Raw genomic sequence first — 25,172 nt, 5'->3', positions numbered from 1 at the left:
ACCTATTTGGGGGGAATCTAAGGAGAGGTATTGGCTTTACCAACCTTACCCTTCATCTTTTGGGCTCTGGCCACTCTTCTGTTAGACAACAGTGACATGAATGGACACTGTAATAGGATTATTTGGGAATAATAGGCAGCAGAAAAAAAAAAAAAGGTCTGAATTTCCCAGGGATTTTTAAATTGAAGGTAAAAAGCTAGGGCTGCAATGTCCTTTGTTAGCCTACAGCCTTGACAGCTAATTGCAAACACTCAAGATTTGGCCAGTATGCCTTTACTGTTTATACTTGCATAGCCAAAGGGAAAGTTTTCGGTTCTTTCATCTGACTTGACTCACATTACTTATGAATAAGAGGATATCTGGGGTATACACAAGACTTGTTAAAATCCACATTTTCTGAGCCTTTCAATACCTTTCATCTCCTGCATTGTTAGTGACGTCAAATTTTGGAGTAATGCCTGTATTTGTTTGAAGAAAAAAAATTTTTAGGAACACTGAATCCCCAAAGAAATTCTTTTTCTTGGCATAAAGTCACAGACAATTTTCTTTCCCTTTCCAAGTCTCTACTAATAGATGCTTTGTACAAATAGAATACTTACTGCCTTTCTATTGTTTTCCTCTAATAAGAGTCTGGTTTGGTAGCTAGGGATATGTAGTTTTATATTTAGACATTTATAATAAAAAATAGAAAAGAATTTGAAATCATAGGACCAGAGTTTATCCTGCTTGACAAAAGACCTCACAGAATACTAGGAGGAGAGTTTTACAGCAGATTGTTAATATCTACAATATATGAAAAGCTTTCCCAAATCAATAAGAAAATTCAAACAGTTTAAAAGAAATATTGTCAGCAGCAACCACAAATGCATGAAAAGGTGATCAACCTCATTAGTAACCAAAGAAATACAAATAAAAACAATCCATTAATTTGAAAAAAATGGAAAATACTCAGAGCTGGCATAGGTGTTGGAAAATTGTCATGTTTGTACACTGTTGGTGGAAGTTAAATTGATACAACTTTTTGATCAGGCAATTTGGCAGTATGTATCTAAATTAATAGAGTACTTGTCCAATAATCTAAGAATCCTTTACTCTAAGAATATATCCTATAAATTTTCTAATACAAAGGTAGAAACATTTATGTACAAGAATACTCACTGCAGCATTTTGCTAAAGAAAAACTTGGAGGGACTTCCCTGGTGGTCCAGTGGTTAAGACTTCACGCTTCCAATGCAGGGGGTGTGGGTTCAATTCCTGGTCTGGGGAACTAAGATCCCACATGCTGCTCAGCTCGGGCCACCCCCCCCCAAAAAAAAAAAAACTTAAAAAAAAAAACAGCTTTATTAAAAAAAAAAACTTGGAAACAATTTATATGTTCAGCAGTAGAGAACAGGTACATAATTTATGACACAACCACACTAGGAATGCATTAATATCCATAAGTGAAGGAGGTGGATCTATATGTGACATGAGAAAGATGTGGATGATAGTTTGTTAAAGTGAAACAAAGCAATTAGTACAGGGTCATGTGTAGCATGATCCCACTTTTGTGTATATAATTAGGCATAGAAAATAGGGTTGGAGGAACATAGTCCAGACAGTTAACAGTGAATATATCTGGGGTATGTGGGTGTGTTTGGTGGGGGAGGGGAATCCTTTCCCTTTCTACTCATATACTTCTCTTTATTAAGTAATTACACATGTATACATGCCTTGCTTTCATAATTAAACACATCACTAGAGAGTAGTTAAGAAAAAAAGGAGAAGCTCTGAATTTGAATCATTATACTATCATTTGCAACGTGTATGACTGTGGGGAAGTCACCTAGTTTTCTGGGGTTTGTTTCCTTGTTTATAAAAATAGGCACTGTCGTAATACTTGCCTCCCACATCTTCCAGGGGTTTGGGGAGGATTGAATGAGGTAATGGATTATTGTCAATTATTTTATTGTTTCACATAGCACCACTATTACCAAACTATTTTTCTCTGATTAAAATAAAAGGACATGTGCATATATGCTTTTTATTCTCAGTAGCCTTACTGATCGAAGGCGCCCGTCGATGTGGTGATCACAGTTGCTTTAGTAAGACTTTCGGCATTTCTGCAGGCTGCTGGCTAAGGCTTGGGTGGCGACTGCTGAAGTCATGATACTCTCCCCTCTCCCAGCATGAATGCTCACACACACACACACACATACACTCACTCATGCACACACAAACACACATGTGTGCACACCCTGTCACGGTACTTGAGGTGGCAGCAGCTGCTCTGGCGTAGACTTTAACTCAACATAAAGGACTTCTTTTTGCGTGGTCTGTGCATTATTTCCTATTATGAATCAGCTGAGTCAATGCCATGCTTTTCAATCTTAAACCTTTCTGAGGCTCAGGCTACGTTAGGAGCAGACCCACCCTTCTATACCTGCTCCACTGCCCCAACTGAGGCCAGATCTTAATCTGCTCATTTCATGCGGATTTTCAAGCCTAATGGACTGGGCCATGTGAGGGATTACTGAGAGGAACAGACGAAGCAGAGGCTAAGAGACTCCACGCTCATCTGCTGCGTAGTCTGAAAATGCACAGCTGCAAGCTCTAGCGATGCTTTAAAGCATTTTGTCAGGATGTTTGTCAGGGTGCCTGTTCCTACAGCCCTGCTGAATGTTTGGTTAGGAGGCATAATCTTTTTTTGGACAGGATCTCCCAAATGTAAAGTGACAGATGCTAACGTGGAATATAATACAGAAGACCTAGCTTTGCTGTCATAAATAACAGTAAATTGTTTAATCTTGCTGAGTTGTAAATCTATGATTGCCAGAGGTCTTTAGTTCACTGGAACATAGTATAAGGGTTGGTGGCATTTAGCAAATGGACAGTAATTATTTCCCAACCAGACAGATATTGGTCTGATGGAATTTATTTAAAGATCCACATATATGTATTTTAATTGACTGTGACAACTACTCAGGAAAAAACACATAGCTATAAAGAGAGACTGAGATTTTTCTGGGAAAAAATTCACACACACATATAGAGAGGAATACGTATATGAATCTCTATATATGTATTCTATCTATAAAAGAGCCAAAGATAGTCAGTTTTTTCTTTTGGGATTTTATATGTGTGTGTGTGTGTGTGTGTGTGTGTATTGTCTACTTATAAAGGTTCCAGATGGAAAGTGTTCTTAAGCATTTAGATAGTTTATCAAATAACATATGTGTGTACACATGTGCCCAGGACACCCCCTCCCCGAAGATACATCTTCTTCCCTGGATATATTCAAAAAGAGAGTAGAGCAGAGTCCCAGGTGACAGAAGTATCTGAAGACAGCACAGAGTTGAAGGAGGTGACTAAATGTTCCCAAATGACCTATGTTTCTATGATAATAAATAGAACTTGTGCTGGAGTTGGATGGACCAATAGTAAGAAATATAAGTAGTATAAATCCTGCATTCCAGGCAGGATCTTGTATGGACAGCTCTCTGCTGTGAGCTCAGTAACGTGGGTAAGTTAGCAGTCTGGCATGGGACATACCAGTGGACGGTGCAAGTCAGAGGCATAAATGGGGCAATGAAAATAGGAAGATCCGGGCCAAGATGAGGATACAGACATGAGGTCCTGTCACTAATCACCATGGACTTCAGCAGTTTCTTAATGAGCAGTTCTGGTGGTTAAAGAAGAAAGAAGACATTGCACTTACGTAGGTGTGTTACAACTAATTTTCTATTTAATTGGTGGCAAGCTACTTTGAGTTAAATTTATTCCATAGGATTAAATTAGATAGTTTTAGTTTCACATATAAAAACATTTTTAGTTTCACATATAAAAACTTAGGTAAAAGAACACTTTTATATTGGTCAGTAAACCATGGTACATTTAAATAATGGAAGACTATACAGCCACTAAAATCATGTTGTGGAAAAATAGTCAGTGACAGAGAAAGATAGACTCCACGGAAGGGGTAGATATGTTAAGTGAAAGATGTAGACTACACGACAATCCCTTTTGTAAAAATATAAATATGTAAATGAGAGAGAGGGAGATATCCCAAGACACATAGACAAAGGTTAGACACTGAAATGTTTACTGTGGTCACTTTTAGGTTTACAGATGAGTTTTACTTTCTTCTTGCTTATGAGTACTTTCTAAATGTCATACATATACTATATATACATATATTTGTCATATATATAAAAGTCGTATATATATTTGTAATTAGAAAACCATTGCAGGTTGGTGAAACAACAAATGCATTCAACTACTATGAATTAGAAATTCATAATTAAGAATCAAGAAATGACACCAGCAAGGAAGGCAAGGGAAATATATCAAAGATTTATTGGGTGTCAGATGCTGAACTGGAGCTTGGCTGTGTTACTTTCTTTCACCCTCTATCTTTTAGGTAATAAAACTGAAATACAGAGGGTTCAGGATCTTGTCCAAAGTCATATAGCCGGCAGGTGGCAAGTCCATTTTTGCATCATTTCCCGTTGAATGCCAAAATCTCAGCTTATCTCAGGGCACTCAGGCCTGCTTTCTTGACCCAGATGGATCCAATAGTTCTTATCCTGGTACCTGGTTGGGTTGATCACCTCATAAAATGGCAGCAGATAGAGCCCTTTCTTCTTTCAGTGAGCCGAGTTCTATATCTTAAGGTAAAGATTTCAGTATCTTCCAAGCACTGAATTACCAGTAGGAACATAAGTTCCAATTTCATTGTCCCCATTCTGCACCCAAGAAAAGCTAGAGTACCTGATCTTCTCAGTGAGAACCTTGAGAATTGGTGGGCTGATTGAGGAATAGAACTTGGGCCAAACTTCCAGATGCCTGTGACTTTTCTGCACCTGTTCAGATGTTGGGAATCAAATGTGAAATACAGCTTGGTTTGGTTCTAATGAACTCTCGTCTCACCCTCCAGCCCCTGGGTATGTGTGTCAAGGCTTCCAGGGGAACACGCATCTGAGGATGACCTCGGTTGCTCCCATCTGGTCTCCGTGTAACGAAACGTATAACTGCACAATTATCCATGTGCAAATGGAGAAGTCCCTTGATGTTTGGATAACTACATCCATGTCTTGAGTTTGTTATTTCTCAAAATTCCACTTAGCCATCTCCTGCTTACTCATGCGCAGCAGTGATCAGGGGCTGGCACTCCTCTCTGACAGCAGGGACGAGAGACTGAAGCCTGGCCATCCACAGCAGCGTGGCTCTGGGTTTCCTTCATGGCTTTTGTTTTTTGTTTAACCAAGAAGATGAGAAACAGGCATCTTTGTGTTTATGGCTTTCCATGCACTTTGTAGGTGGACACGGTGGTGGCTGTGTGGTCCTGTACAGCACTCTCTCTGTGAAACATCAAGGAAGTTTCTGTTTAGTGCCCTTTTTACTCTCTCTGAGTCACTTTGGGAATGACAGGGATGTGACGCAGTGACCAGAGGTTATTGAAGAATGTCATGCTTACTTTTTCTTTTCTCTCTGTGGGACTCTTTTTTTTAATGACTTACTTAAAGTTAAAAGGAAACCAGAAAGTGGAAATCTTATTTAAGTGATTTCACACATGAAAACAATCCTGCTTTCTTTAGTTGTTATGTTACTGGGGAAAAATCATTTGGTATCAAAATTCCACGTCTACCCTGAGATTCTAGCCTGAGCGTTTAAGTTGTATATTGCTGCTCTCTGGGGCTTGAATCTGAGCTAATTAGAAACTGAACTCTACTAAATCTAAGTTAGAAGAGTAGTTGTTAGTGTTCTGAAAAGAGGGAGCCATCAGAAATAAAATCATTAACAAAATTCGTTGTATATGGCACGTGGTGTAAAGTATGGATGTGCTGGGAGAAAGCTTCATGAAATAAAATTTTCTCTATTTCAGGACACTGGTCTGTGGTATGTGGAAGGGCATATCGATTCCTGAGGCACTTGCTGTGCCCACTCATGGGTGGAGTAAATGGTGATGCAATCTAGGTGAGGCGTAAGAGTTGGTGGAAGACGCCGGCATCTAGTTAGAAGAATAAACTCAGAGGGATTATAAGTAACTGCACTGAGGGAAATGATTGATGGTAATTGCACATGGCTAGCTGCTACATCCTCCCTTTCCCTAGCATTCAGCAGTCATGACTGGATAAGAACAAGTTAATGCTGGGTCTGTGTATCTGGGTGTCTGGGGAAGTGTGTGCCTCACGTATGCGTCTGCAGGCGCTGGTGTGACAGTGTTCTCATGGCTACCTGTGGATCCTGGTATCTGTCTGTATCTGTGTGCCTTCTGTGTGTGTGTGTAAGCCACACTGGACTGGGGTCTACTTTGCCCCCCTTTCCTAGTGGGAACTGAAGGACATGTTTCTCAGTAGCAGTAAAGCCCACCCAGGTTGGTGCACCATTTGCAGGGCTGGGTGGGGTTTCCTTTCCTCCAGTCAAAGACAGACTGTATGGTATGGGTGTGACAGTTCCTCCAGTGCCCCTTTGGGAGGGTCAGCGAGGGAGCAGCAGAGTGCCATGGCTCAGACCTCCCCAGCCTGTGGTCTGGGTTTCACTCAGGAAGAGAAGTCAGATGTTGCCTGCTTCAATGCTGTAAACAAAACCAAAGCCAATGATGTAAGTAGACCATCTTTTTCTTGCGAGGTAGCAGTCTGCAACATTGGCAGAGAATAGTACTTCTAAGACTTTTTCAGAAAGGGAAATGGTAGTTTAAGGGTTATTTAAGGTCTAAAATTGAATTTTAAATGTTGGGGGAGGGGAAGGGGCTTGGGGAAGGCAATAGCATGATTTGGGTCATGTTGAATTTCATGAAGAGTTTATATAATCTCATCTTACATGAATTTTCATGACCCTGAACCCTCTCAACTTTGCAGATGAAGACAAGGTGCCTCAGACAAGTGACACAATTTGCCTTAGGTCAGGGGTGGAGCAAAGACTCATATCTAGATCTTTTAACTTTAAGTTGCCGTTGCTTTTTCTTTATACAACAGGGCTTCCAAAGGTTATGTTTCTTTGATCAATTACTAGATCTTGAAAGTCATAGCTTTTCTGATGACATTTGCCTTGGGCTAATTAGGAGAGGGAGAATTTACAGAAGAGGAGAAAACAGACACACAGAGAGGGTAATGTGAACACAGAGGTGGAGTTTGGACTGAGGGCTGGTCTCTGCTGGGGGCATATAGGGCCCTCAGCGGTGGCCGCAGCCAGGTCAGCCTTGATGAGTGGAGGTCCATGTGCTGAGCCCACGCTTGATCTCCCTCCCTGCAGCCGTCGGCCACCCTGTTCACGAGCCCATTGGGCAATGACAGGAGTGGCTGGGGAAAGAGGCAGACTGGTTTGACAGAGCTGGTCCTTCTAGCCACTTGATTATTTAAATCCTCCTTTGCTGAGGTCACTTTTTGGTGAGCATTCCCCCGGGGCACAAATATCTTCACGATTTTCCATTTCTTATCTTAGAAGCCTCATCACCCGCTCTCCTGCATCCCCTCCAGCAGTTGTCTCCTCTCAGAAGTCCCTCAACTAGAGTTATATACAGTGTCCAGCATTACCTCATTTTTTTTGGTATTGGTGGGTTAATGAGCAGATCCACAGAGCAAAAACTTCCAGATAACTAGAATTTAATCTCCTATTAATCCTCCACTGACAACTAAAATGTTTCAGGTTGAAATTTTATTCAAGTGTATTTTCCCACTTTAATGTTAAACAGAGAAGATATTACCTTTTTAAAAAATTCAAATTTAATAAGATAAACTGTATCTATAATCTCTCCTATTTAACAAATAAACCGTACATATTTATTTCTGTATGTTTCTAAGTGCTAGCCCCACAGTGTACATAATTGTAAATTGTTGTAATAGCTTAAAAGTTATTTAGATATCTGCATTTTGACTTAGCATTGTCTGTGTTCCCTCTCTACTACTTAAGAAAGTGTAAGTTGTTATAGCAAATAAACTTGAATATTTAAATGTTTTAACAAAACTTAAATGTTTTGTTATAGCAAAAAAACTTGATTTTTTTAAACATCTTTATTGGAGTATAATTACTTTACAATGGTGTATTAGTTTCTGCTTTATATGAAAGTGAAACAGCTATACGCGTACATATATCCCCATATCTCCTCCCTCCCTCCCATCCTCCTTATCCCACCCCTCTAGGTGGTTTCAGAGTCCTGAGCTGATCACCCTGTGCTATGCGGCTGCTTCCAACTAGCTATTTATTTTACGTTTGGTAGTGTATATATGTCCATGCCACTCTCTCACTTCATCCCAATTTACATTCCCCCTCCCCACGTCCTCAAGTCCCTTCTCTACGTCGTCTTCCTTATTCCTGTCCTGCCCCTAGTTTCTTCAGAACCATTTTCTTTTTCAGATTCCATATATATGTGTTAGCATACAGTATTTGTTTTTCTCTTTCTGACTCATTTCACTCTGTATGACAGACTCTAGGTCCATCCAGCTCACTACAAATAACTCAATTTCGTTTCTTTTTATGGCTGAGTAATATTCCATTGTATATATGTGTCACATCTTCTTTATCCATTCATCTGTCGATGGACACTTAGGTTGCTTCCATGTCCTGGCTATTGTAAGTAGGGCTGCAATCAACATTGTGGTACATGACTCTTTTTGAATTATGGCTTTCTCAGGGTATATGCCCAGTAGTGGGATTGCTGGGTCATATGGTAGTTCTAGTTTTAGTTTCTTAAGGAACCTCCATACTGTTCTCCACAGTGGCTGTATCAATTTACATTCCCACCAACAGTGCAAGAGGGTTCCCTTTTCTCCACACCCTCTCCAGCATTTATTGTTTCTAGAGTTTTTGATGATGGCCATTCTGACAGTGTGAGGTGACACCTCATTGTACCTTTGATTTGCATTTCTCTAATGGTTAGTGATGTTGAGCATTCTTTCATGTGTTTGTTGGCAATCTGTATATCTTCTTTGGAGAAATGTCTATTTAGGTCTTCTGCCCATTTCTGGATTGGGTTGTCTGTTTTTTTGATATTGAGCTGCATGAGCTGCTTATATATTTTGGAGATTAATCCTTTGACAGGTGCTTCATTTGCAAATATTTTCTCCCATTCTGAGGGTTGTCTTTTTGTCTTGTTTATGGTTTCCTTTGCTGTGCAAAAGCTTTTAAGTTTCATTAGGTCCCATTTGTTTATTTTTGTTTTTATTTCCATTTCTCTAGGAGGTGGGTCAAAAAGGATCTTGCTGTGATTTATGTCATAGAGTGTTCTGCCTGTGTTTTCCTCTAAGAGTTTTATAGTGTCTGGCCTTACATTTAGGTCTTTAATCCACTTTGAGTTGATTTTTCTGTATGGTGTTAGGGAGTGTTCTAATTTCATTCTTTTACATGTAGCTGTCCAGTTTTCCCAGCACCACTATTGAAGAGTCTGTCTTTTCTCCATTGTATATCCTTGCCTCCTTTGTCATAGATTAGTTGACCATAGGTGCATGGATTTATCTCTGGGCTTTCTATCCTGTTCCATTGATCTATATTTCTGTTTTTGTGCCAGTGCCACACTGTCTTGATTACTGTAGCTTTGTAGTATAGTCTGAAATCAGGGAGCCTGATTCCTCCAGCTCCATTTTTCTTTCTGTAGTTTGCTTTGGCTATTCGGGGTCTTTTGTGTTTCCATACAAATTGTGAAATTTTTTGTTCTGGTTCTGTGAAAAATGCCAGTGGTAGTTTGATAGGGATTGCATTGAATCTGTAGATTGCTTTGGGCAGTATAGTCATTTTCACAGTGTTGATTCTTCCAATCCAAGAACATGGTATATCTCTCCATCTGTTTGTTACATGTTTAATTTCTTTCATCAATGTCTTACAGTTTTCTGCATACAGGTCTTTTGTCTCCTTAGGTAGGTTTACCCCTAGATATTTTATTCTTTTTGCTGCAGTGGTAAATGGAAGTGCTTCCTTAATTTCTCTTTCACATTTTTCATCATTAGGGTATAGGAATGCAAGAGATTTCTGTGCATTAATTTTGTATCCTGCTACTTTACCAAATTCATCGATTAGCTCTAGTAGTTTTCTGATAGCATCTTTAGGATTCTCTACGTATAGTACCATGTCATCTGCAAACAGTGACAGCTTTACTTCTTCTTTTCTGATTTGGATTCCTTTTATTTCTTTTTCTTCTCTGACTGCTGTGGCTAAAACTTCCAAAACTATGTTAAATAAGAGTGGTGAGAGTGGACAACCTTGTCTCGTTCCTGATTTTAGTGGAAATGGTTTCAGTTTTTCACCATTGAGAACGATGTTGGCTGTGGGTTTGTCATATATGGCCTTTATTATGTTGAGGTAAGTTCCCTCTATGCCTATGTTCTGGAGGTTTTTTTTTTTTTTTTTTTTGGCAGTACTTGGGCCTCTCAATGTTGTGGCCTCTCCCGTTGCAGAGCACAGGCTCTGGACGCGCAAGCTCAGTGGCCATGGCTCACGGGCCCAGCCACTCTGCGGCATGTGGGATCTTCCCAGACGGGGGCACGAAGCTGTGCCCCCTGCATCGGCAGGCAGACTCTCAACCACTGCGCCACCAGGGAAACCTGTTGGAAGATTTTTAATCACAGTCTCAATTTCAGCGCTTGTGATTGGTCTGTTTATATTTTCTATTTCTTCCTGGTTCAGTCTCAGAACATTGTGCTTTTCTAAGAATTTGTCCATTTCTTACAGGTTGTCCATTTTATTGGCATATAGTTGCTTGTAGTAATCTCTCATGATCCTTTGTATTTCTGCAGTGTCAGTTGTTACTTCTCCTTTTTCATTTCTAATTCTATTGATTTGAGTCTTCTCCCGTTTTTTCTTGATGTGTCTGGCTAATGGTTTATCAATTTTGTTTATCTTCTGAAAGAACCAGCTTTTTGTTTTACTGACCTTTGCTATTGTTCCTTTATTTCTTTTTCATTTATTTCTGATCTGATTTTTATGATTTCTCCTTCTGCTAACTTTGGGGTTTTTTTGTTCTTCTTTCTCTAATTGCTTTAGGTGCAAGGTTAGGTTGTTTGAGATGTTTCTTGTTTCTTGAGGTAGGATTGTATTGCTATAAACTTCCCTCTTAAAACTGCTTTTGCTGCATCCCATAGGTTTTGGGTCATCGTGATTTCATTGTCATTTGTTTCTAGGTATTTTTTGATTTCCTCTTTGATTTCTTCAGTGATCTCTTGGTTATTATGTAGTGTATTGTTTAGCCTCCATGTGTTTGTACTTTTTACAGATTTTTTCCTGTAATTGATATCTAGTCTCATAGCATTGTGGTAGGAAAGATACTTGATATGATTTCAGTTTTCTTAAGTTAATCAAGGCTTGATTTGTTATCCAAGATATGATCTATCCTGGAGAATGTTCCATGAGCACTTGAGAGGAAAATGTAATCTGTTATTCTGGATGGAATGTCCTTTAAATATCAATTAAGTCCATCTTGTTTAGTGTATCATTTAAAGCTTGTGTTTCCTTATTTATTTTCATTTTGGATGGTCTGTCCATTGGTGAAAGGAGGGTGTTAAAGTCCCCTACTATGATTGAGTAACTGTAGATTTCCCCTTTTATGGCTGTTAGCATCTGCCTTATGTATTGAGGTGCTCCTATGTTGGGTGCATAAATAATTACAATTGTTATATCTTCTTCTTGGATTGATCCCTTAATCATTATGTATTGTCCTTCTTTGTCTCTTGTAATATTTATTTTAAAGTCTATTTTGTCTGATATGAGAATTGCTACTCTAGCTTTCTTTTGATTTCCATTTGCATGGAATATCTTTTTCCATCCCCTCACTTTCAGTGTGTATGTGTCCCTAGGTCTGAAATGGGTCTCTTGTAGACAGTATATATATGGGTCTTCTTGTTGTATCCATTCAGGCAGTCGATGTCTTTTGGTTGGAGCATTTAATCCATTTACATTTAAGGTAGTTATCGATATGTATGTTCCTATTACCATTTTCTTAATTGTTTTGGGTTTGTTTTTGTAGTTCTTTTCCTTCTCTTGTGTTTCCTGCTAGAGAAGCTGGTACAGCTGTACAGCTGGTTCGGTGGTGCTGAATTCTCTCAGCTTTTGCTTGTCTGTAAAGGTTTTAATTTCTCCATCGAATCTGAATGAGATCCCTGCTGGGTAGAGTAATCTTGGTTGTAGTTTTTTCCCTTTCATCACTTTAAATATGTCCTGCCGCTCCCTTCTGGCTTGCAGAGTTTCTGTTGAAAGATCAGCTGTTAACCTTATGGGGATTCCCTTGTATGTTATTTTTCCCTTGCTGCTTTTAATATTTTTTCTTTGTATTTAATTTTTGATAGTTTGATTAATATGTGTCTTGGTGTGTTTCGCCTTGGATTTATCCTGTATGGGACTCTCTGCACTTCCTGGACTTGATTGACTATTTCCTTTCCCATATTAGGAAAGTTTTGAACTATAATCCTTCAAATATTTTCTCAGTCCTTTTCTTTTTCTCTCCTTCTTCTGGAACCCCTATAATTCGAATGTTGGTGCATTTAATGTTGTCCCAGAGGTCTCTGGGACTGTCCACAATTCTTTTCATTCTTTTTTCTTTATTCTGCTCTGCGGTAGTTATTTCCACTATTTTATCTTCCAGGTCACTTATCCGTTCTTCTGCCTCAGTTATTCTGCTATTGATTCCTTCTAGGGAATTTTTAATTTCATTTATTTTGTTGTACATCATTGTTTGTGTGCGTTTTAGTTCTTCTAGGTCCTTGTTAAACGTTTCTTGTATTTTCTCCATTCTATTTCCAAAATTTTGGATCATCTTTACCATCATTACTCTGAATTCTTTTTCAGGTAGACTGTCTATTTCCTCTTCATTTGTTTGGTCTGCTGGGTTTTTACCCTTCTCCTTCATCTGCTGTGTGTTTCTCTGTCTTCTCATTTTGCTTAACTTACTGTGTTTGGGGTCTCCTTTTTGCAGGCTGCAGGTTCGTAGTTCCCGTTGTTTTTCGTGTCTGCCCCCAGTGGCTAAGGTTGGTTCAGTGGGTTATGTAGGTTTCCTGGTGGAAGGGACTGGTGCCTGTGTTGTGGTGGATGAGGCTGGATCTTGTCTTTCTGGTGGGCAGGACCATGTCCGATGGTGTGTTTTGGGGTGTCTGTGACCTTATTATGATTTTAGGCAGCCTCTCTGCTAATGGGTGGGGGTGTGTTCCTGTCTTGCTAATTGTTTGGCTGTGGGTGTCCAGCACTGTAGCTTGCTGGTCATTGAGTGGAGCTGGGTCTTAGCATTGAGATGGTGATCTCTGGGAGAGCTTTTGCCATTTGATATTATGTGGAGCCAGGAGGTCTGTGGTGGACCAATGTCCTGAACTCGGCTCTCCCACCTCAGAAGCTCAGCCCTGACACCCGGCCGGAGCATGAAGACCCTGTCAGTCACATGGCTTTTGGGAAGTCAGGTCTTCTTCCATCATTCAGTAGGTGTTCTGGTGTTCTACATGTAGATGTATTTCTGATGTATTTGTGGGGAGGAAGGTGATCTCCATGTCTTACTCCTCCTCCAGGAGAGTTAAAGGTCTCCTCGGCAATTTTTATTCCCTTAAAAACAATAGAAAATTATTTCTCACTCACGTAATAGTCCAATGGGGATTTTGCTGGTGAACAAAGACTCTTGCCCATCCTGTGAGTTAGGCACCCAGGTTCTTTTCATCTTCTTGCTCTGGCATCTCCTCGAGCTGTGTGGTCACCTGTGTTGAGTCTGTGGAAGGGGAAATAAGCAGTGAGGAGAAGACGTGTCTACTCCTTAACAGCCTTAGCCCAGAAGGAACACACGTTACTTCTTTCTCATTCTCATAGTAGTTTATCACTCATTGCGAGAACTGGTCATGTGGCCACACCTAGATGCAAGGGTGGTCTGGAAAGTGTAGCCCCCGGCTGGGCAGCTGCTGCGCAGCAACAGTCCTGCCCTGTGAAAGGGGAGCATAACTTTCTGTGGTCTGCCACAGGTGCTCGGTCTTCATAATAATCCTTTTAGATGGCTGAAGAATATTCCATAAGTTGATACATCGCACTTTATTTTACAGGTTCTTCATTATTAGTCATTTATAATGATTTAAAAAAATTTTTTTACCTCTAATGAATACCACTATAGGAAGTGTCTACACATAATGCCTTTTTCCCCTTTAAAGATTATTTCTTTAAGAATAATCCTGAAAAACGGGAGAGAGAGAAAATTATGAACAAAAGTTACAAATATTTTTCACATTCTTGAATCTGCAGGTTTACTCCTTGAGGGTAGTGACTAATTTGTATTCATTACTGTACCTGCAGGGTCTTCTACATTGCCTGTTTCATGGTAATACTCAATAAAATAAGTTGAATGACTAAATAAATTTTAACAAAAGCATGTGGAACATGATTTATCTTGGCTCTGGATAAAATATGAGTGTGATTTTTGTCCTTTGTCTTTCCCTTCTCAATCAATGGCACCACCATCCATCAAGTTATTAAAGGTAGCAGCTGTGAGTTGGCTCCTTTCCCCACTGCCCCTGTTTTAGTTATTTATTTCTGTGTAAGAAACTATGACAAAACTTAGTGGCTTAAAATAAACAAGTATTTACTATTACAGTTTCTCTGGGACAGGAGGGAGGTTGTTCTGACTCGGTCCCAGTTGCATATTGGTGGGGGCTTTGTCATATGAAGGCTTGAAGGGCTGGAGGATCTAGTGCAAGGTGGCTCACCTGCACGGCTGGCAAGTGGGTGCTGGCTGTTGGGGGGAGGCTTCAGGTCCTCTCCATTCAGGTGACTACACAGGGCTCCTTGAGTGTCCTGGTGACATGGTGGCTGCTTCCCCCAGAGTGAACAATCCAAGAGGGCAGGGCAGAAGCAGCAATGTCATTTATTGGAAGTTACACACCATCGCTTCTGCGGTGTTCTACTAATCACTCAGATCTGCCTTGTTCGCTGTGGGAGGGTCCTGCACCGAGGCATGAATGCCAGAATGCATAGAGCATTGGGGACCATCTTAGGGGCTGGCTACTATATATCTCTTCCATATTTCATTCCACCCACATGTTCTGTTCATTCTCCTTCCAAAAATATATTCAAATGTAATCACTTCTCTTCATTTCTGCTGCCTCTGGTCTAGTCCAAGATGTTGTCCACACTCAGCTCTGCCGTGAGAGCCTTCCACCTGATCTTTCTCCTTTTGCTCTTGTCAGTCTCTAATGCATTTTGCATATTGCAGCCACTCCCTCATCATTCATTCATTTTTTTCAATTAATTAATTCAACATATACTTATTGTGTACTTAGTATATGCTAAGTTTGTTTTAGATACTCAGAGTATAGCAGTGAAAAAACCAAAGTCCTTAGAACTTATATATAGTGGGAAAATAAACAAATAAAATGGAAAATATTAAGGGGTAATATGTGTAATACAGAAGACTAAACAGGATAAAGAAAATAGAGGCCAGTAGAGAAATTACGGACTTATGGGTGCCCTACTGTATAGGGCTGTCAAGGGTGCTATCTTTGATTAGTTGACGTTGAAACAGTAACCCAAAGGATGGGGTGGGGCAGGCTTATGAATACCTGGATAAGAGTGCTCTAAGGAGAGGAAAGAGCAAATGGAAAGGCACTGAGCACACTTGATGTGTGTGAGGAACAGCAAACCAGCCAGTGTGGCCGGAGCAGAGGGAGGGAGGGAAGTGGAGAATGGCAGGTGATGGCAGTCAGATCATGTAGGGCCTGGTAGACCATGAAGACTTTGACTTTACCTGGGGTTGGTGGGAGACGAGGACAGACATTGGAATGCTTTGCTGATGTGAATGACTTGCTTTTTAATACGATCTTTTGGATTGCTCAGCCCATGATCTTTAAAAAATGTAACTGATATCAGGTCACTTCCACTGCTTAAAACCCTTCTATGGATTCCCCTTGTACTTAGAATAAAATCCAAGCTCCCTTAGCTCTTATAATTGTTACTGTTACTATTAAAATTAACACCCCGTTATTCTCTATCACCGAAACCTGCTGATTTTTTCCAATATGTACCCAACTAGTAATTACTACTACCACTACTACTGTTAGGCTTATTTGTTTATAATCTGCCTCATCCACTTGCAAATATGTGCTCTGGGGAGGTTGTGGAGAGTGTGGGTCTTTCTATACTGAATTATCGCAAGAGTGCTTTGTTTTTGGAGCTCTTGTGTTTGCCCTTTAAAGGTTTTTTTTTTTTGGTCTATTTTCTCATTGTCATATCTGGTCAGTGACCTACTTCCAGCAATGCTATCGTTGGTGTCAGGGTAACTGCTGTTGAGCTGGACACGGGAGCTGGTTTTGGTTGCTGGGCTATGTCGGTACTTCTCAAACGTTAATAGACAAATGAATTATGTGGAGAAGGGGTGGGGTCTTGCTAAATACTGATTCTTATTCAGTAGGTGTGGGGTAGGGCTTGAGGTTTAACATTTCTCCCAGGCTCGCAGGTAATGCCCATGCCTCTGGCCCTTTGAGTAGCGAGGGGGTTTGATCACCAAACTTGGTTGAATACTGGAAACAACTGTGGAGCTCAGGATCCCACCCCGAGATTCCAATATAATTGGTCTGGAAGGCAGTCTTAGTACTGGACTAGACTACTAGACTACTTAGTACTAGAATTTTCTAGGCTTCACTAATGATTCTGATTTGTAGCAACATTTGAGAACCACTGGATTGGAAGACGTTGGGCCCTATTTTAAAACAAAGCATATGGAGTAATGCTCTGCAGGGCTATGCTGTTTTCTTTCTTTTTAAAAAAATCAGTTTTGTAGCTATAGAGAGTCTGGCCACACTGATGGATGACCTCCAGATCTCTGCCTAGCATGGCTGGATTTCTCCAATGTCCCTAGCACGTTGCCAAAATAGGACTTCTGCCTTCAGGAGACTGGGCCTTCCCAGTGCAGTTAAAATACACTTGCAGACGATGAGGATGTAGCAGATCAGGTCCCTACTGTGTGAGCTTGTGCTGAGGCAGAGAAGGAAGCTGAAGCAGACAAGTGCTCTGTTTTTTTTTCTTGTAATTTCCAGCATGTACACGTGGGGTTTCTAAGCCAGTATAAACTAAGAACTTCTCGTGTGATTCAAGCTAACCCTTTGGTCATCGGAAGTGGGTGTTTTCTTTAATATATTAAAAAAAATTTTATTTCATATTGGAGTATAGGTGATTAACAATGTCATTTGTTGCAGGTGTACAGCAAAAGCAGGTGTTTTAAACTACTGAAAATCAATGAGGCAGATCCCATTTACAGGTTAATAACTGACTGAGATGTGGGTGTCCCAAATGGTCTTGAAGACATGGGGAAGGAAAGACAACGCCTGAGCTACCCTTCCCCCCACCCCCTTACACATGCCCCCCACCTTAACCCCACTCAGTTCTTTTTTTTTTTTTCTTTTTGCGGTACGTGGGCCTCTCACTGTTGTGGCCTCTCCCGTTGCGGAGCACAGGCTCTGGACGTGCAGGCTCAGCGGCCATGGCTCATGGGCCCAGCCGCTCCGCGGCATGTGGGATCTTCCCGGACCGGGGCACAAACCCATGTCCCCTGCATCGGCAGGCGGACTCTCAACCACTGTGCCACCAGGAAAGCCCCACTCAGTTCTTTTTGCCAGGTGATTAGTGTGTGCTAATAGAGCCTGGGACACTTTCTCATTGAAATGCACTTCAATCCCATGTAACTGGATTGATTTTTTTTCCTTGGCTAATCTAGATTGGTCGGCTGATTATTGGACAGAATGGCATCTTGTCGACACCTGCTGTATCCTGCATTATCAGAAAGATCAAGGCAGCTGGTGGAATCATCCTGACAGCCAGCCACTGCCCTGGAGGACCAGGGGGAGAGTTTGGAGTGAAATTTAATGTTGCCAATGGAGGTATGCGGTTCAGAATATGGCTTAATTGTCATGATTTCTTTCTTTTTATATTGTCATAGTCTTACAGTGACCCACTGATGGTGGACAAGCAAGGAAGAGAGAAAATGGCTCAGAAATTTCTAGTGAGGTGCCTGTATTAGTCAGGGTTTTCCAGAGAAGCAGAACCAATAGGACACATAGACGGGCTCCAACCTACGATGGTTTGATTTAGAGATTTTTTGACTTTACAACGGTGTAAAAGCAATATGCATTCAATAGAAACTACTCCATTTGAATTTTGAATTTTGATCTTTTCCTGGGCTAGCAATGTGTGCGTGGTATGATTCTCTCTCGTGATCCTGGGCAGGGGCAGCAAATGCAGCTCCCACCCAATCACAAGGGTAAACAGCCAGTACACTTACAGCCGTTCTGTACCCATTCAATCATTTCTGTTTTTCAGTTTCGGTAAGTATTCAATAAATTATATGAGATATTCAGCACTTTACCTTAAAGTAGGCTTTGTGATAGATGATTTTGTAGAAGTGGTGACTAACATCGGTGTCCTGAGCACTCTTAAGGTAGGCTAGGCTAAACCATGATGTTAGGTGTATTAAATGCATTTTCGACTTACGATGTTTTCAGTTTACGATGGGTTGATCGGACTATGACTCCATTGTAAGTTGAGGAAGATCTGTATAGGGATTTATTATAAGGAATTGGCTCATGTGATTATGGAGGCTGAGAGGTCCCAAGATCTTTGGTCAGCAAGCTGGAGGCCCAGGAGAGCCAATGGATGTTAGGGTTCTGATCTGAGTCCGAAGGCCTGAGAAGCAGCAGAGTGTAAGGTCCAGTCTGAGTCAGGAGGGGCCAGTGTGTCAGCTGGAAACAGTCAGGTGGAGAGTGGATTCTCCCTTTCTCAGTTTTTTGTTCTGTCCAAGCCTTCAGTGGGTTGGATGAGGCCCAGCCGCACTGGGGAGGGCAATCTGCTTTACTCAGTCTACTGATTCAAATGTTAATCTTATCCAGAAACACCCTCACAGACATACCCAGAATAACGTTTAAATGAACATCTGGGCTCTCTGTGGCCAAAGCAAGTTGACGCATAAAATTAAGCATCACGTCGCCCAGGGTGACATGATGAGGAAATGGCATAATGGGGTCTCAAACCCATTTTGGTCCTCTGTACTCCTCAGCACAGTGAAACGGTTGAATGTTGATGCTTATCTGACATGGAAGGACTCTGGATTTTAAAATTGGAACAGACCCTCAAAATCATTTAGATCATTCCTGTCATTTTATAGGTGAAGAAATCAAAGCCCTGAGAGGCTGTTTACTCAAGGTCACATGGTCAGACAGATGACTCCTTAGCATAAGTCCTACATTCTCTCTTTCCTATAGTGTTGACTTTCTCTCACTGACATGCTTAGAATTATTTCACTTTTTCTTATATTTATAGAAATTTATAGTTTAGAAGTCCTATTGGGGTGGGGTACGTGTATAGGGGTGAATTAAAAATTTTTTTGAACATATGTAAAGGCAGGAAGGATAATAAATGGATACCCTGTTTCCATTACTTTGTTTTTCCATTTTGCTTAAAGGTAAATTACAGCATGAAGATATTTTGCACCCAAATATTTCTGACATCTCTTTAAACTAAAGACGTATTCCTGTATAACTGCATGATCACACCTAACAAAAATAATACTAATTCTGTAATATCATCTAAAACCTAATCTGTATTCAGAATTTTCCAAGTATCCCCCGGATGTTATTTACATCTGTTTTGTTCAAACCAAGTTTTATCCCAGAACCATGCATTTCATTTGTTTTTTTAAATTTTAATTTTATTTATTTATTTTTTAAATTAATTTTTATTGGAGTATAGCTGCTTTACAATGTTGTGTTACTTTCTGCTGTACAGCAAAGTGAATTAGTTATACGTATACATATATCCCCTCCTTTTAAGATTTCCGTCCCATTTAGGTCACCACAGAGCACTGAGTAGAGTTACCTGTGCTATGTAGTAGGTTCTCATTAGTTACCTATTTTATACATAGTAGTGTAAATATGTCAATCCCAATCTCCCAATTCATCCCACCCCCCTGCATCTGTTTTTTAAGTCTCTTAAATCTCTTTTAATCTAGAATACTGAGTCTTCGTGTATATGTGGGTGGGAGCTGAATTTTAACCAACAACTGTTGCCATTATGAAGCATTCCTGGCCCAGGCAAAATAGCACATCCTGAAGGGGAAGTACATGATTGCCCCCTCCTTGCAGCCATTTTGGACATTATCCAGAGAAAGAACATTACTCACATCGTGTTAAAAAAAACACCTTATGAGGAGCCTCATTCTTGAAAGTGTGATTCAAGAAACCCTGCTTCACTAAGAAGCACACCTAGGGCCAACATCTAGTCTTGCAGCAGCTACTGAATATTTCAGGAAAAAATATGCAGTGCGTAGGTGTTCTGCACACTGATAACACAGGCCATTTCATGAGCTCAGAAAATGGGAATTTGTAGAGCAATGTAATATATAAGTTGCCAAACTAAATTGTGTATTTAAGCATTTAAATTAATGTCTGACTTCGTGTCTTGCAAGAGAATCTTAGTCATCTCTATGATAACTTGTGAGGCATAAAAGGGGAAGATATTATTTAAATAACCATTTCGTAGACCGAATTACAGGAGGTTATGAGACCTGTTCAGTCATATCCTGAATAGGGGGAGGGGGTTGAACTTATCGTTTAGCCTTTAACTCTGTTGAAAATCCTTCCTCTTACATTTAATTCTTCATGTTTACATGTCTTGGCATCATTAATGAGACTAACATTCCTGATGGCATGGAGAGATTCAGTTGGTTTCTTCCCACTTAGAGTGAGTTTTACCATGTTATCCTTCATCTGAAGTTGCAGACATTCATCTCTTCTATTGGGTGTCATACAAATACATCTTATGGCATAAGTTAAAAGCGAAGTGTCTATAGAATTAGTAGGCACATCCAGGGAAATAGGACACATCTAAAGCTATGTTGCTTTTAAATTATTTAGAGGACAGGACCTTTCTGAGCATGTTTTTAAATAGCAGAGAAGGTGCTAGAGGACAAAAGGAATCAGTAATAAAAATACTGATTTTTTGGAATAATTACAGTGTGCCAAGCTTCATAGTCAGAACTTTACATACATGTTCTCATTTAATCCTCATGGTTTAAAAAACTTGCCCAGTGTCATAGAACTCATAAGCTGTGGAGCTCATTTGGAACCTAGATTCTGAGAAGTAGGTAGAACTTCTGAGTAAGGAGGCAGAGATGAGGGAAAGAAGCACTTTGAGGGTGCAGAGTGGAAGTTTTGGGAAATACTTGCCTATATCTGTTGAAAAAAAAGAAGAGGAAATGTAACTTGCTCTGATAACGGGGAAAGGATAGAGAAGGGGATAAATGGATATGTTTTCTAAAAGGTCCTCTGGGAAATTTGTTGAGGATTCCTGAGGGGTTGTGAGGACCGAGTTGAAGTTAAGCAGTCTCATTTTTCGGGGGAGCCAGTTGGTGTAATTTCACGACTGCCTTCAGTAATGCATGGGGGGAGTGTGGGAATAGCAGCAATGGAGCAGATGATGGTGATGTCCCGGGATTGGGGAATGGCAGTGCGGGCATGGCAGAGCATAAGGTGGGCTGGTAGTTGTTAAGAGTGTCTGAGCTGACATCAGACTATTAGGAGTCAAACCCAGCCTCTGTCACACGAGTGATGTGACCTGTCTTAAGGTCACCTCTTCCAATTTCAGTTTCCTTATTTGGAAAATGAGGATACTAATGATTCTTACTTCATCTGCTTTTTGTGAATGCTGAATTCCACGTACGATGTGAAAGGTGGTATGTGTAAGTTTCAACAAATGTTGGCTTGTCTTATTGTACTAACAAAGGCAAGGCTCAAATGCTAGACCATAGGGTCCTTCTGGGATAAGAGACCAGTGAAATGAAATGGACCGATGGCCTGGGAGTAATCAAGTGATGTTGGGCATCAGTATAGGAATGAGGAACAGGTTCACAGGGGTACAAAGTAGGGTAGATGAAAGATTAGGAATTTGTGGGATTAAGATACTCAAATTTGATATTTTTGCAAGAAGCATATCAAAAGACAGTACTAGGACTGTACTAGGAATTGACTAAAATGAAGAGGGAAGTCACTGGAGTGGAAGATGTCAAGAACCGGGAAGATGTGAAGAGATGCAGAGGATGCTGATGGACTCAGAGGTTATCAGTGTTGCTTTTGGAAATCAGTGTGCTTTGGCAAACAAACTCAGATGGAGACTTTTAAAATGTGATGGAAACATCCCAAGAACGTAGTGTGGTGCCTGGGAGGCAGAGGGATAGACGTGTGTCATCTGGCAAGCATAAACAAATGCAAAAAGTAAATAGCACTCTACTTTTTAAGTTTTGCAAAAGAATAAAAAATGGTAAGGAGTGAAGCTGAGAAGGGCTATGTTTACTTCTTTGTGGTCTTCACTTTTCCTATGTGAGAAAACGTGGGTAAAATCTACTAGGCTCTTTTCTATCCACTGAAATGGTGCTATTGCTGCTCCTTTCCCCCCTCTCCCCCTGCTTTATTGAGATGTAATTGATATATAAAAAACCGGCACACATTTAAGGTATGCAACTTGATGAGTTTGGTCATTATTCCTTTTTATATGTTCAGTGAACCTTTTTTGGGAGACGGTAACAGTGCTATGCTCTAAGGCAGCACTGTCCAATAGAAATATATTGTGAAGCAGCTCACGCAGCTCAACATCAAAAAAAAAACAAACAACCCAATCCAAAAATGGGCAGAAGACCCCAATAGACATTTCTCCAAAGAAGATATACAGATTGCCAACAAACACATGAAAGAATGCTCAACATCATTAGAGAAATGCAAATCAGAACCACAGTGAGGTATCACCTCACACCGGTCAGAATGGCCCTCATCAACAAATCTAGAAACAATAAATGCTGGAGAGGGTGTGGAAAAAAGGGAACCCTCTTGCAATGTTGGTGGGAATGTAAATTGATACAGCCACTATGGAGAACAGTATGGAGGTTCCTTAAAAAACTAAAAATAGAACTACCATACGACCCAGCAATTCCACTACTGGGCATATACCCTGAGAAAACCATAATTCAAAAAGAGTCATGTACCACAATGTTCATTGCAGCTCTATTTACAATAGCCAGGACATGGAAGCAACCTAAGTGTCCATCGACAGATGAATGGATAAAGAAGATGTGGTACATATATACAATGGAATATTACTCAGCCATAAAAAGAAATGGAATTGTTATTTGTAGTGAGCTGGATGAACCTAGAGCCTGTCATACAGAGTGAAGTAAGTCAGAAAGAGAAAAACAAATACCGCATGCTAACACATATATCTGGAATAAAAAAAAAAAGGTTCTGAAGAACCTAGGGGCAGGACAGGAATAAAGACGCAGACATAGAGAATGAACTTGAGGACACGGGGAGGTGGAAGGGTAAACTGGGATGAAGTGAGAGAGTGGCATGGACATATATACACTATCAAATGTAAAATAGATAGCTAGTGGGAAGCAGCCACATAGCTCAGGGGGATCAGCTCGGTGCTTTGTGACCACATAGAGGGGTGGGATAGGGAGTGGGGGAGGGAGACGCAAGAGGGAGGGGATATGGGGGTATATGTATATGTATAGTTGATTCACTTTGTTATAAAGCAGAAACTAACACACCATTGTAAAGCAATTATACTCCAATAAAGATGTTAAAAAAAAAAGAAAGAAATATATTGTGAGCCACATTTGTAATTAAAAATTTTCTAGTAGCTACCTAAAAAAGTAAAAAGAAGCAGATGAAATGAATAATATATTTTATTTAACTTAATATATCCAAAATATTATCACTTCAACATGTTACTATAAAATTATTAATGTAATGTATTCTATTTTTCTATAACTCTTCAAAGTTTGATGTGTATTTTGTAACTGCAGCACATGTCAGTTTGACTAGTCACATTTCAAATGTTCAAGAGCCACATGTGGCTAGCAGCTATTGAATTGGGCAGTGTAGCTCTAAGCGCTGGGATATAAAAGAAATCAAGAAATAATTTCTGTTCAGTAGAAAGTTATAGCTGGTGAGTGAGATCAATATACAAAGTTATCAATTATTTATGTTTTAGATCTTTCAATCTACTTATTTATTTGATTCCCAAACTCGTAGAAAACCTAAAGTTGCTTGCATGAAGATATAAAAATTAAAAAGAAAAGAAAAATTAAAGGAGGACAACCATTGATTTCATGTTCAGTTCATTTAAAGCCTATCACTTCACCTTAACTGTCAGCTTGACCTTGTGAGGAAGTGCATCAGATATTTTAAACCTCACTTTAAAAACTTGGGAGTCACTAGAGAGTGTGAGTTGGGGAAAATAATGTATCCTGGTCAGCTTATGCATCAAATAGGCAGCAGGTCTGGGAGTAGAAATCGTATTTTCTTTCTCTAGGTGCACTTGGGAAGCTGCAGTTAAAATCTGGAATCCCTCAGTTCTGTCAAATGCATATCCTGTTTGTGTCTCATATCCTGAATAAAGCTGATGACATAACCAGGTCTCCCTGGCAGGTGTGCGACTATTTTTAGGGAAGACATATCACTGTTTAGAAGTGGATTAAAACAAACCAACATGTGGGTTATTGGCCTACATGGAACAGGTGAGGCTGGCCACGTTTCCTCCAGAGTGGAAGGATAAGAAATATCGAGGTACATCGAACTGTGAACTGGTGACCATTGTCTAGAGCAAAAATGAATCTTTCTCCTGCTTGGTGGAGGAGGAACTAACATTTCTCTGATTTAATTTTTAAGCAGATTTATTTTCGGTGGTGCATTATTTTCAAATTTTAGGTCCTGCGCCAGATGTCGTCTCAGACAAAATCTATCAGATCAGCAAAACAATCGAGGAATACGCCATATGCCCTGATTTACGAATCGACCTGTCTCGACTAGGAAGACAAGAGTTTGACCTGGAGAACAAATTCAAACCGTTTAGAGGTAACAGAGAAACAGTATTTTGAAGAAATCAGAATAACTCCGTGGATGGGCGTGACTCTGGTTTTTTCTTCAGGGAAAAGCACACACGAAAGTGATGGAATTATCAATCTCAGGAGTGGCACTTGATAAGTAGATGTAATCTGAGTGTGGTGCAGAGAGAAATAAAGGCAGCCAAGATATTTAGAACTGGCAAACTTTCCAAAACGACTTTCCAAACTCTCTATCATTTTTGGCATAGGGAACATTTCATGGCTGACTCTTTTACAGTGTTCCAGGAATAGGCTGTGGAGCCAAAACGTGTCTTTGCTTTTCTAAGCAATTAAGGTGAACATACCGAAATACTTTAGATAATTA

At 40.2% G+C, this 25,172-nt stretch overlaps 1 protein-coding gene across 1 annotated transcript in view; it reads left to right on the top strand.

Annotated features, from left to right (window-relative positions):
• Positions 1 to 25,172, top strand: part of PGM5 (phosphoglucomutase 5) — a 190,735-nt gene that overhangs the window by 7,217 nt on the left and 158,346 nt on the right. Inside the window, exons 2-3 of the mRNA XM_067744220.1 lie at positions 17,636 to 17,798; positions 24,672 to 24,818. Of these exons, the coding sequence (XP_067600321.1) occupies positions 17,636 to 17,798; positions 24,672 to 24,818 (310 nt within the window). The remainder of the gene's footprint in view (positions 1 to 17,635; positions 17,799 to 24,671; positions 24,819 to 25,172) is intronic.

The sequence above is a fragment of the Pseudorca crassidens genome, chromosome 7, assembly GCF_039906515.1.
Source record: "Pseudorca crassidens isolate mPseCra1 chromosome 7, mPseCra1.hap1, whole genome shotgun sequence".
Lineage (NCBI taxonomy): Eukaryota > Metazoa > Chordata > Mammalia > Artiodactyla > Delphinidae > Pseudorca > Pseudorca crassidens.
Note: the sequence above shows the minus strand (reverse complement) of the source record. Positions and strands in the feature narration are given on the sequence as shown.